General features: G+C 32.7%; 1 protein-coding gene across 4 annotated transcripts in view; it reads right to left on the bottom strand.

Moving 5' to 3' along the window:
- The window catches only part of LOC111064302 (calcitonin gene-related peptide type 1 receptor), a 99,486-nt gene that overhangs the window by 23,446 nt on the left and 61,833 nt on the right, over positions 1–14,207 (bottom strand). For 3 of the 4 annotated variants that reach the window (XM_039425658.1, XM_039425669.1, XM_039425676.1), the window contains exons 2-3: positions 13,349–13,461; positions 8,125–8,238 (exon numbers count right to left, since the gene is read on the bottom strand). In XM_039425658.1, coding sequence (XP_039281592.1) covers positions 8,125–8,238; positions 13,349–13,451 — 217 coding nt within the window. In that variant the 5' untranslated portion in view covers positions 13,452–13,461. The remainder of the gene's footprint in view (positions 1–8,124; positions 8,239–13,348; positions 13,462–14,207) is intronic. The other variant, XM_039425663.1, reaches the window with a different exon arrangement.

Genomic DNA, 14,207 nt, shown 5'->3' with positions numbered 1-14,207 from the left:
GTCATGTTAACTTATGGGACAATGAAGGAATTTCAAAATCAATAAATTCACTAATTAAGTGCTGGTTTTTATTTATTCTGTATTAAAAATGGGGCTTTATAGCTCCTTCAATTTGAATGCTTGGATATTATGATGAACTATAGGTTATAACTCCGAAATGGAATAATTGAATTTTTTAATTGAAAATTGGCAAAACTGATGCATCCACTACATAATCTTATCAGATTCCATATTAAATATGAGCAAATCACAGAATCAGAAACAAATGACGAAGGATCTGGGTGCTATGAGCTATGAACAATGGAAGAGAGTATCGATGAATAGATTTGGATAGAGGGCTGCTAACCAATCGAACGAATGAGCTTAAAGAAAAAAATGATTATTCTATTATTTATCCTTTAGATTCACGTTTAATACCAACCTGAAGTGCAATATATTGAAATTCTCTCATAAGATCATGATCTATTTCCATTATATTCCCTACATTGTTGATAAATATGCATATATATATATATATATATATATATATATATATATATATATATATATATATATTAGACTATATCCTTTTCCGGCTCAAAAAGAGAGAATGAGTCAGTCAACGAACTTGAACAGTGCAATAATTGTTCCAAGAATATGTTCTTGAATTGAATACCAATTGAAGAACAAGAGATAGCCCAGAGTGGATTAAAAAATGAGAATGGAAGAAATAACAAGATTCAGCTGAGAATAAAACAGAATAGGTCGGTAGGCGTGAATGTTAAGAAGAATTCACAAATAAATAGACGCATGGTACATATGCATTTGAAAAAAAGCAATCTTGAGCTTTGTGAATAGAGTAAACCCACTTGCAGAGAAGGGCTCGCGATAAGAATTTATCCATTGAATATATATCCTGATGAGAGTGAGCATGCAGGTCTGGAAACGGATTCTGGTTGGAATCCTTCTTTATTGGCTCCTTCGGGAGATGGTGTTTCGCCGACCAACCACCAGAGAGCGGAGAGGGCATACCCTCGTAAAAGTGTGTCTGTTGCACTGTTCCATCATGATAACTTTTTTGGAAATTGGTTTACAAAATGAGAATAAACATTGTCTCTACAAGAGCAAACCGAAGCTGATAAGAGTCGAATGAGAACTATTGTACTGTTCACTAGACCTCAAGTAATCAAAGAAATAATGGAAATAAATATATGTGGAGAATGCAGCCTAATTTGATTCAAGTTTACAATAATTATATTATTCAATTGCGTTTGAGTCCTTTAGAAAAGCTTCATCATTTCTATGATTGTCGTATTTGATATATCAGAGTGAGCACAAGAAGCTACTGAGATAGATCACAAGTAGTAAATCTTTAGTGACATGGGAGTGGGACCACTTTTATATTCAATTCTTCACTCTTGTTCTCCAGATAAGTGTTCTTGAAGAGCTCAAAAAAATACTCAGGGCATCCTATAATTATGGAAGATGGAATGATGCCCATTCAATTCTGAAGGTGAGAAAAAATCAATTGAGAAAAAAAGTATTCATCTTCATTACAAGGAGAACTGGATTCTGATTGGGATAAATAACCCTTAATAGTTGACTCACTAGCTAAAACTGTTTATGTGCTTTGACGCATAGATCATTTTTACTATGATTTGTATGATATATGTCCAGTACTGGTGAATCTCTGTTTTTTATTAACATGATATGATGAAAGCATGATGTATTGTCGGTAACATAGTAGGTTTTAGAATGGATTTGTGTAAAACCATCAAAATACATTTTCATCTCTCTTAGGTCTCTTTATAAATTGAAACATCCTCAATAACAGCCATTTTTAGCAGGCTTTATTCGTCTTATTATTCTTTTTGGTCAGTATTATTCCAGTAATGGTTCACAATCCAATACTCAAATTTGTCTGACCTTTTAGGTTCTGACTAACAATGGCTCAACCACAACAGTCTTACTAATTTATATTATTCAGAGTGCTTCAATGGCTCAACGACGAAGGCTGGCTGGCAAGATAAATGGAGGAATTAGATGGGAGAATGGTGACTCTCCAACAGGAGTCAGTTCTCCAAAGTATATTAAATTAACTCAGCTACCCTGACAGAAGAAAAGAGTGCAGCATTTTCCTCCAAAACGATCATTACCAGCAAGATTTTCTTCTTTCTCAACGCTCACACAACATATTAAAATAAAAAATGAGATCTTGGGAGTGGAAAATTTGTTTTTAATGACAACATTCCACCAGTGAAATGTTATTTATTTTCTCGCCTGTACAAAATATCTTCCTAAACAGAACATTGGAAAATCATTATGATGTTTTGGCTAACACAATTATTCACTGAACGTCGAAGGAGATACCCATAAAATAAACTAACAGTATGGATAGAAGTTTTTTTTCGAAAGAAATAAATTTAAAATAGGACTATCTCATCCGATACCAATGGTTAAAGATAATTAATCGAATGATAAGTCCCTGACTTGTAGATAATAGAGCTGTGGAGTGTGGAACCGTCACAGTGATAATAACATGTGAATACATACTATAAATCTTCATGGTGTACTGAACTCGAATCATATAGATTTGGGACACGTTCGTCCAAAGAATAAAAATCATTCTTGTGTTTCTTTCATTGAAGCAAGTTTATTCTATACTTTCGAATAAAATCGGAATCTAACTCCACGATAGTCATGTTGATTTGTGTTTCCAGAGTATTCACAAAATTAAATTTATGAATCATAGTAATTGAAAATTTAATGTAGAACAGTTTAACAGTACAATATTGTGATACATACGGATTATACATGGTTGTGACTTATGGATTGTGCAGAACTCTACAGCAATCTGACAGTTGTACAGTCTCTGAAGGTATCTGTTCAATAATCATAAGTTGAAAGACAGCATCCATATCACAATAATTCTGTTATCTACGTGAAAATAAGTTCACAATGGTGAAGTTGTTCCTTACAATGCCAATATAATTATTGAAAGTGAAGTTATTTCAAACCGAATTCTTACTTTTTTAAAACGGTAAAAGTTTTCATCTAGAGTGATTAATTTACAATCTACATCAATATGTCATCTTGTGGCTCGTGTACGAAACCAGTAAGTCGAAAGGAGGGTGAACAGTCAAGAATTGTATGTAGTGTTTGCACGTCCTTGTTTCATCTAAGCTGTGTGAATTTAACAAAAAATGACCTTAATTTCTTAAAAAATCAGGTGTGGACCTGTGTAGAGTGCTTGAAGAAACATCGTTTGAGCCGATCGAGTTCCGAAGATACGCCCCTAAATTTATCCGGTACGGTAAATGATGAAACTCCTCTTACATTACAGATTGTCGAATCACTTCTCGCGAAATACACCAAGGAAATAAAGGACACTATAAACAACGTTGAGCTAGAGCTAGGTAAATCTATTGAACTCTGTCATCAGGAAATCAGTAATTTGTCAGATCAGTTAAAGAAACAATCTAATATTGTGAAGGAACAGGGGGAAGAATTGGAGCGGTTGAAGTCGGAGAACGTGAATCTAAAAAAATCGTTGTGTATCCTGGAGAGTCATGTGGATGACGTCGACCAGTATGGACATCGAAATACACTGGAGATTTTCGGAATACCGGAATTTGAGGGTGAAAATGTAAAAAATATCATCTGTTCACTCGGAAGTGCATTATCTGTTCCAATTTGTGAAGAACGCATGGACGTGTGTCATCGAACGAAAGGAAACTCGGATGGTAAATCAAATATCGTGGTAAAGTTCACACATCGAGACGATTTACATAGAATTCTGGATGCCAAGAAGACGAAAAAGGACCTATCTGTAAGGCACCTGGGTATGGCTTCCGACAATAAAATCTTCATCAACTTATCCCTCACTCGAAAAAGAAGAATTCTACTGTCCAAGAGCAAGGCCTACAAGCGCAGTCATCCTGATATCAAGTATGTGTGGGCGGATCGAGCTGGCCGCATCAAGATAATGAAGGTGAGCGGTGAGACCAGAGTGATACAGTGTGAGTCTGACTTGGACGATAATAATTAATAACTATTTCGTTTTTTTCTCATGGCCTCTTACACATTTTTAAGGTAAATGAACTCTTCAACTGCTTTTTTATAAGACTTCAAATTATTATTTGTTTCTTATTAATCCATAGAGTTAATAGAAAATATGAACAGAGTCACATTTATTTTATAGTACCGTATATCATTGAAAGATTTTAAATAAATGCGAGTTCAGCTAGGTATTGGCTAATGCTAGTTCCACTTAAATCATGGAATACGGAAAATAGTTCTTAATAAGTAATGCCGGTGAGTGTAGGGCAAAGGAAAAAAGGAAAAACTTTTCCTGTTATCTATTAGCGACTGAAAAATTTTTTTCTCGTTTTAAATTTAAATTATAATTTCTTTTTTTTCTTTTCTTTTTCGTACTGATTGTTACTGATCAAGTTATTTTTATGTCAAGGATAGAGGATTTGTATGCGTTACTGGATGATTATAATGGAGAGACGAATGAGATAGAGGATTACCTGAATTATTCAATTGAAACTCATTCTACTTTTTTCAATTTCTTTAATTTGTTTGCATCTAATGTCAGAAGCTTGAATAGAAACCACAATGAACTTTGCTACATACTTGATAACATGAAAACAAAATTTAATGTTCTTATCTTATCAGAAACTTGGATAACGCAAGAAATGCCTTTTAGCTGTAGCATGGATGGCTACAAAGCAATAAATAAACCTGGTTCCTTGAATAAATGTGATGGAATTTGTATTTATGTTAGAGAAGATATCTCATTTCAAGTCATTGATTGTAAAATAGATGAATCAAATTGTTTAGGTCTGGATTTAAAAATAGATAACACGTTGTTACGTATAGTTGGAATTTATAGATCACCTAATAGTAACGTAAATGATTTCTTAATTAGCTTGGAAGAGTTTGTGAAAAATATTTCTCACTGCATAGATGTATGTATAGCAGGAGATATAAACATAGACATTAATAAAGAAAATAAATTTGTTCAAGACTATTTGAGTATATTAAATGGTAACGGATTTGAGATGATCATAAATGGTAGTACCAGGGGACAGAGTTGTTTGGATCACATATTTTTTAAAAGAGTTAACAATAAATTTCGACGTAATATTGGTAATATACTTAAGACTACAATTACAGATCATTTCTCTGTTTCAATTCATTTGGGATACAATAATGCAATAAAGTCTAATAAAAAAGAGAATGAGAAAATTATAACCAAAAAAATAGACTACAAGATCTTAAATGAACAACTTTTAAATGAAAACTGGTCTTGGTTATACAATAGTCGATTTGTTGATGATTTGAACATCGACGAACTTACTGATAGTTTTGTGTCAAAATTATTTCATTACATAGAATCCTCATCTATAGAAAAACACATCTCTCGTAAAAAGAAACCTCTGAAACCATGGATAATACCTGGTCTTATTAATTCAATTTTGAAAAGAGACATAATTTATAAAAAATTAAAAAAAGATCCATCAAATCTCACATTAAAGGAAGAGTTTAAAAGGTACAGAAACACATTAAACATGGCATTGGAAACAGCTAAAACAAACTACTACAAAAATAAAATATCTGAATGTGGTAGTGATAAAAAAAAACTCTGGAAACTCATAAACCAGGCGATAGATATTGATAAAGATAATAACAAGGAAATTAAAATTGACGCTGCTAGTCTAAATAATTATTTTGCAACAGTAGGTAGAACGAATGCTCAACTCATAACATGCAATTCCAGTTTAAAACATTATGAGATTGATGAAAATCACAGACCACCTGTGCACTCTTTTTTCCTGAAACCAATTACCTCTTGCGAAGTTGAAATTATGATAAAGCAACTAAAAAGCAACTCTAGTCCTGGAGAAGATAACATCAGTAGTTTAACACTGAAAAACATAGCTCATCTTATTTCTAAACCAATATCATTTATTTTCAATATGTGCTTCGTCACAGGAATATTTCCAAGGAAATTTAAAATAGCCATAATTAAACCACTATTTAAACAAGGTGATCCCTGTGTACCTAGTAATTACAGACCAATAAGTCTATTAAGTAATCTCTCAAAAATCCTGGAAAAATTGATAAAAGTTCGTTTATTGGATTATTTAAATGTACATAATATTATCAATAAATTCCAATTCGGATTTCAGGCAAAGAAAAGTACAGAAGACGCATTAATACAATTCACAAATTACATAACAGAAAAACTTAATGATGGTAAGAAAGCCATGGCAGTCTTCTTAGATTTGGCAAAAGCTTTCGACACTGTGCCACATGATAGTCTTCTGGATAAACTAGCTAAATATGGAATAAGAGGTTTGCCTCTAAAGTTATTCATGAGCTATCTCTGTGACCGATCACAGATGTGAACTCTTGGGAAACAGTCAAGTAAAAAAGAATTAAGTAATTATGGCCTACCTCAAGGTACAGTTTTGTCGCCCATACTTTTTTTGTTGTATGTGAACGAAATGTTGAATATCAAATTGAAAAACGGTAAAGTATATTCATTTGCTGATGACACTGCAGTCATTTTTTCAGATGACAGTTGGCAGAAAGCATTTTTGAATTCAGAACATGATATGTTTTTAATAAAGAATTGGCTTGACCAACATACACTTAGTCTGAATCTTAGTAAGTCTAAATATATAACTTTTTCAGCAAATGCAGTTGGCAAACCTCCCACATTTTTAAAATTAAAACTTCATACTAAATGTGATCAGATAGTCACTGGAGTTCATAGTCTTACAATGCTTCCTGATTGCGGCTGTCCTACCTTTGAAAATGTAGTATCCATAAAATATTTGGGTGTTATTGTTGATGAAAGCTTCAGATGGAATCATCACATAAATTTTATCAATAAAAAATTAAAATTCATTAACTATAAGTTTTATAAAATCAATAGAATATTGGATAGAGAGCAAATAAAAATAGTCTATTATGCTTTAGTTGAGTCCATTTTAAGATATGGGATTGCAATATGGGGAGGAACTTATGACACACACCTGAATAATCTATTTATAACACAAAAGGCTGTAATTAAAACCATAATTCGCAAACCCAGAGACTATCCCACCCAGCAAGTCTTCAGGGATTTCCATGTTATGACCTTAAGACAAATATATCTGAAAATATTAATAAAATACATAAATAATTATAAAGATAACTTTGAAGAGGCTGATAGGCCGACTTACTCACTCAGACCAAATAGTACAAAAAAATTCAAAATTTTTCATAGTAGTCTAAGTTTGTTGTGTAGACAGCTTATGCACATTAGTACAAAATTCATCAATTTAGTACCGCCTTTATTTCTGACACATCATAAAGGGAATGGTCTAAACGAGTGGATTTGTATGAATTTTTTTCATGAATTGAGTTTCATTTGAATTGACATTTTCATTGAATAGCCTAGCAAGTTCATAATCATCTTGATCTCTTCTTTCTCTTGTATTTTTCTCTCATTCATGTTCTCCTTTCTTATTTTCATTTATTTTTTTTTCTGCTCCGGTTTGTTTCATTTGTATAAATTAGATCAACTAAATCAATAACTATATTATTAGGGTTAGAATAAAGACTCCCACCAGCGAGCAAGTTTTACTTTTGCTGGTGGTGCCATGGCGAATATTGTTTTGTTAAGGAAAAAATGTATTCTTATTCATAATAATCACTTGTTAAGAAATTTTAACGAAATTGTATTTTGTTTTTTTATGGCAATAAAATTTGATTTGATTTGATTTGATTTTTGATTTGAATTAACCAAAATGATTTTGCCAATATAACATAGATTACGCAGTGTGAGTTCAGCTAATATTATTGCATGATACCTAGAAGGTGATAAATTATCGGAAAACTTGAATGAAGCTCAATTCTAAAGTACATGTAAATCCTTTCTCCCAGCTTATGTGAGTGCACAACAAAGAGCATGTGGCGCTATAGGGAATGGAAATATGAAGGTTATTGAGAGCATTCAGGTGATAGCTGTTCCATCAAACTGGACATACCTCATCGAAAAACTGACATACTATTCTATGAATATTCATTGATAAACTCATGCATTGTAAGCGAATATTAATATTCAGAATGACGCGGTGCGATACTCACGTTTAGGATCAAAGCCGAGGATAAAATAGGGACATGGGAAGTGAGCGACCTGGCCGGCCGAAGTCCAGTTAACACAACTCCAGCCATCGAACTCCCTCGGACAATACACTTCACCTGCAGCAAACACACAAACACACACATACACATTCATACCACTGGCTCTTCATTCTCAGTACTAAAGCTTAATTCAATAAAGCATCAAACAACAAATGCGCTGAAAATGCTGTAATTAACTTGCTGAAGTCCTAAAGCATTCATCAGTCAATAGTGGTGATCCTTGTGTGAATGTTTACCAAGCTTAAAACTTGTCCAGTTCTCCGTTTAATTCTATGATGGGATTTTCAAAACATGAGTTCTCTACTCGTTAAATAGCTTGAAAATTGTGAACCTCAGCGTTTTCATACGACAAAACACACCATGGAATTATGTATGAGTCAATGGAGGAATTATTGAGTGAGTGACTAGAAAGTTATTGTCCTCATATGATTTTGAAGGGGAAGAATTTAGTTTATTTTGTGATGAATGGAATAATAAGCTGCGATTGAAGCTCTACACTTCCCACGGAATTTAAAAGCTCATATAAGTTTTCTTGTTATTCTCGTTACATCTGTTAACATTGTCACGTTATTCTTTATATTTAAATAACGATTAGCCTCCTGCTTGGCATCAGTCGGTAAAGCATGAGATTTGATATAATTATATAATTAGGTCGTGGTTTTCTAATAGTATTCAGTCTTAAAAAATCTTGATAGGCCTAGGTATGGGCTTCTCCTATAACTCTTGTAATTCAATAAAAAATAAATATATATAAATATGATACTTATACAATAGTGTTGAGGAATAAAAAATAAATTGCACACCATAAACGTTTCATACATATATTAAACAAATAATGTAAAAAAATAAATCGAGGCAAAAAATATATAAAGAGCGATGGAAAATATAATATAAAAATAGAACAATAATTGAAATCAGTAAAATATCACAGGCTAAATTTTATATCCTAGATTTATGGCACGAATCATTACCATGTGCCTTTATCTTAAAATCATATGCATTCTTTTGCATGTAGCTGCGATATGCGCTTGCTAATACTTGTCGACTTGGACAATTCAATTAAAAATATGTGCTTTAAGATCAGCTTGATAAATTAGCCACTAATAATCCAAATATATATATATTAAAATCTCTAGTACCTAGTAGATTTCTTTGTATCGAATATATATTTTTATCTCAGGGTGCAAGATTCGGCACCTGACGGAATAGGTAGAGCCATTCATCTAGTGAATTAGAGCTATAACAAACTATCGCAAATTATATTGCAAAAATTAAATATCATGCATATGTTTTAATAGCCTAGATTTTATACTTCTTTGATTCAATAGAAATTTCTAAAATGTATTGATCTATCTTTTTCCTTTTAATAAAATACCTTTAATACTAATTTTACTTGCGCAAGTATTACTCTTATTAATTTCTTAATTTATAATAAAAACCCTTTCGACGAGCTAGCTTTGATCATTAGATTAATTCGAAGCACTAGGGCGCCCATCACTAATTCAAATTTATCACTCACGTGTCGAAAATCTTCTTGTAAGCCGCCGATGTCGATCCAACTCCATGTGGTCCGGGAATATGGTAGCCGGAATCGTCTCCTCCAAGGGGTTATAAATTTAATTAAAAAATGAAAATGACTTCTGCTTCACAATAGCATCACGAAGTCTTTTAAGAAATTTAATAATTTAATTTAACTTTAACTTTTACAAAATCATTATCAAGGTACTACGCTCTACAATATTTGGGGTCCTCTCCTGGTGGCATTTGGTTGGCGAGTGCTGGTTCTCCTTTCTCAATTTTACAAATCTTATTTCCGACTTTCAAATTAACATAAAATTTGAATATCTTAGTCCTCCGCCATTTAGGTTCAAATAGATCTTACAAAAAATACCAAAATATTGCTTAGATTGTATGATTAATAATTTCTTTGCTTTCGAGCCATATCGATAACATAGACTATACAACAATTCAACATAGATTCCGAACATTTATAGAAATATATATAAATATTTTTGAATTGGCCTACAATTGCCGCCTATTAACTGCCGTTTTACTATTGGTGCATGCAAATTTTATTCGGTATTCATGCGCCTGGTACCTCTTATTTCCTGAATACATTAAATTATTTTTATTTGGTTTATTTGTTATGCTCTTTACATGCTAGTTAATATTCTATACATTAATATTAATTCCATGCTACCTAATAATTAGCCACGTGATCAGATGTTTTTTCACATTGCACACTATTTGATTGCAATAGAGCTCTGCCAAGGGGTTTTGGTCAGATTCGACGTTTCTCGATTTGATCGATCTCTAGGTCACCGATCCGTGAATACATGTACCTAACCTCAATCTTCAAATATTTTATATAATAATCTATTTATGAGCAATAAAATTCCTTCAAATCCTTTTTAGGTTTTTGTACCATTTAGCCAGAACAAGCTGATGCTATCTAATCTTAGTTATTATCTATTTGGCGATATTAGCCAGTTACTTTATTTTCAGACCTATTACTATTTCGGTTAGGGATTTTTATCTACCCAAATTTGATACTTTACAACATATTTTTCGATTCATCTTCAATATGATATTCATCTTTTCAATTTAGTTCTCCAATTAGAAAAAGGCTTATTTTGAACATTGTGGGTTCCACAATGAAAAGTTAATAATCCGAACTAGTTTGATTGGAAATTCTCAATTATTAGAAGATTTTATCATGAATTCGAATTTAAGATTTGAAATACTGTTTGTGAAATTGGTATCGAAATTCTATTGAGAATTATGTTACTTCTCTGTGTCTATACGAGCTTCTAATTACTGAGTTGTCATGTAATGTACTATACAATATAATTTTATATATTTTTGGAGAAAAAACGTGATGTTCTCTTTTTAGTTCTTATCATGAATTCTAAAACACGATTTTATCTGGACTTTTTTCTTCTCAAAGAACTGGACTGTTTTCAGAATGACTGAACAGACTGAAGCCAGTTACACACACATTGGTTTTGTCTACACATCCTTATAAATTCCACCAGATTGAATGGAATATGGCGAACACAAGATGTGTTCAGATACACATCATAATGTTTGTCAAGCTATGTTCAATCTAATGGAATTTATAAGAACGGCATAAATAATACATCCAAAAATTGGTGTGTTTGTAACTGGCTTTTGTTCCGTTTGCACAGTTCAAACTGGATCACATCCTTAGTCTAGTTTGCTCAGATTAAACCACCCGCTGATTCAATTCAGTTTCTAGTTTTCACTGTGTGAACAGCCCTCAGTGATGTAAGAGCTCTCCATAGATCTTCTGTGCCTGTATACATTATTGTTCACGAAACGAAAGGCCTCTTCATATATTTCAAGTGATTCTATCATCTGAGACGAGAACTCATCGCTGTTTTGTGATGCTTCTTACAACTGGCTCGAGATAAACATCTCAAGTAGACGTTCGACCCTTTCTCCTCTGCAACTTTTTCAAGAGCTCCTTGATACGGGAACGTGTGCTGAATGATGTTTCGAGTTATCCCGGGAGACGAAGTAGTGTTTATCATTTTTTTCCACCCATCGATGCTCCATTGCTATCTTCCAGACTCCCAAAACCTCAATTCATGTATAATTTCGCAATATGAAACCCTAAACTCTAAGGCTATTCTGCAAAACAGCGATCCCTTGCTGAGAAGCGAACATTTTCCACTCGTTGTTCTCCTGAAATAGCTTGAAATGTAGATGAGATTCGATTGTATTGAGAGTGAAGCTCTTTGCATGTAGCAGAGCGTACACGTGCATTTTTAGACAACAATGTTACTCAATTACTCTCTTTGGTAGAGAGTTAGTGGGAAGGATATTTTGAATATTCTTTCCGAAGAATGGACATTGATATGTCCAAAGCTCCGCCAATTTATGTAGATGCATAACAATATTATCTTTAGTTATTACAAATTGATTCCTTTTCATATTATATACAGTTCAATAATTATTTTCTTAGTCTATATTATGTCAATTCATCTATAATTTTGCTGTATTGTGAGCTATTGTATATAAGTGTATGGGCCAGTATATATTGTAATCTACATAAATAAAGTATTCAATGAATTTTTCACATAGATTTCCTTGAACTTGTGAAAATTGGTTTGTATGAACTTTTATCGTTCTTCAAGGCTTCAAATCTTTCCTGAGGACTGCTCTCAATTGTCAAACATCTAGGGAAACGTTCGAAAAGACTGTGTTTCCAATGATCCCCAAACAGAAAAGTCCAACGGTATAAGATCGCAGGAACTACGGCTATTGCGTTCCATTCAGTTGACCTGGGGTATGTTTTATTATTAAGTTAAGTCAAAGATTGTTTTTGTTTTCGAATTATGAAACACTCTGTATGAATAAATGGGATTTGAATAATTGATGCAAAGTTATAATTTTAAAATAGATTGTTATGTTATTTATTATTTATTGTTATGTTACTTCATGAACTGAAATGATGAAAAATGAACTTGCCTGTATCAATAAGAAGGAGACAATTGAAACTTCCTTATTCAATCAAACATCTGCTGTTCTGCACCGCAATGAAAATGCAACTGCAGAATCGTTTAATCGCGTAAGAATGCCATAGACATATTGTTTTTCTTTGCTGACAATGACAAATGAAATATAGGAAGTTTTATTGCTGCCCACTGTCAGTTGATAGGCTCAATCGATAGTGGATAGTAAAGTGAATCTTATGGCTCAGCTTTATCGAAAAAACTCTCATATTTTCCAACTTCTTGTTACTGTCTTCCTCTATCCAATACCTTGAAGATATATAAAATACACTCATAATGTGAATGCTCGAAAATAACTATTTCAGTTATTTAACTATTAATAACTACTCAGTCACAAATTGACCATATTGCAATTCGTTATATAGTTCGTAACATATTTTCAGGCATAATCAATAGGTTAAAAAATGCACAAAAGTGGAATAGATAAAATATAGAAATTTGAAAAATTCAAATAAAAATATTGATTTCCAGTTGGAAGTCTTGTTTTGGCTTCAAACTTTGGCTATGCTTCAGCTTAGGGGACAATCAATGACTGTAATCTGAAAAAATCATTATAAGGTCTTGAAAAAAGATGATATTCCTAATAAAGAGTAGACAGTAAATATGTTGAATGATATTAAATTCCAAACCTGTGTCATTTGCAGGTGTGAAGTCTTTAATATCCTCGCAATTTTCTCGTCGAGTGATGATTATTTGTTCCAAGGTGAGATCTCCTTCAAGAAAAGTCTCCATTCTGAAAAATCTGAAAAAGAAGAACCTCGTTAGATTATTATGATCATTTGGCAGAATTGAAATAAATGAGCTGAACGGGCTTTTCATTTCATTGGACCAATAATTAAAAAGTTGATTGAATCTTATTATGTTGGAACATGAAGAATTTTGAAACATAAAAATATTGTATATGAACTTCTATTGGTGATCAAATACGTAACTTGAAAAGCAACGCATGACTTCTAATATTGTCAGGATGGAAAAATGATGGTTTCTGAGAATATTCTATAAGGAGATAATGTGCACGAGTAGGTAATACTCATCTGAAATATAAAAATGGAATTTTCTGTATGATATAGAGAGCTTTTTTTGCAACAACGTAGAAACATATAATATGTAATGTGGAGAGAGTGGAGTAAAAAACTACTCCAGGCACAATTTTTGTGAAAATTTTATAAGACTGTGTGAAAAAATTTGAGCGAAGCTTCACAGAAGTATGTTCTCATTTTTCGCCTTCACCGTACAACACAGGCCATTTTTATTCTCATCATTCAGACTGGTCTCGCGCAATGCACAGGTTCAATACTAATTTTGCATAAGCCTCTGAAATGAAATTTTGAATGAGAATTTATTGTCCAGTCTCCTGCACCACCAGGGTATTATAGAAGCCGCATGTAGCGGAGAGGAGACAAGGAAAGTGTGTTATATGTGATATCACACCAGGGACACTGGGCTTTGCAATATTGAATCGATGCAAAACATGATGTTGGTTCTTTT

Source organism: Nilaparvata lugens, chromosome 1 (genome assembly GCF_014356525.2).
Source record: "Nilaparvata lugens isolate BPH chromosome 1, ASM1435652v1, whole genome shotgun sequence".
Taxonomy (NCBI): domain Eukaryota; kingdom Metazoa; phylum Arthropoda; class Insecta; order Hemiptera; family Delphacidae; genus Nilaparvata; species Nilaparvata lugens.
This window is presented reverse-complemented; position numbering and strand designations above follow the sequence as displayed.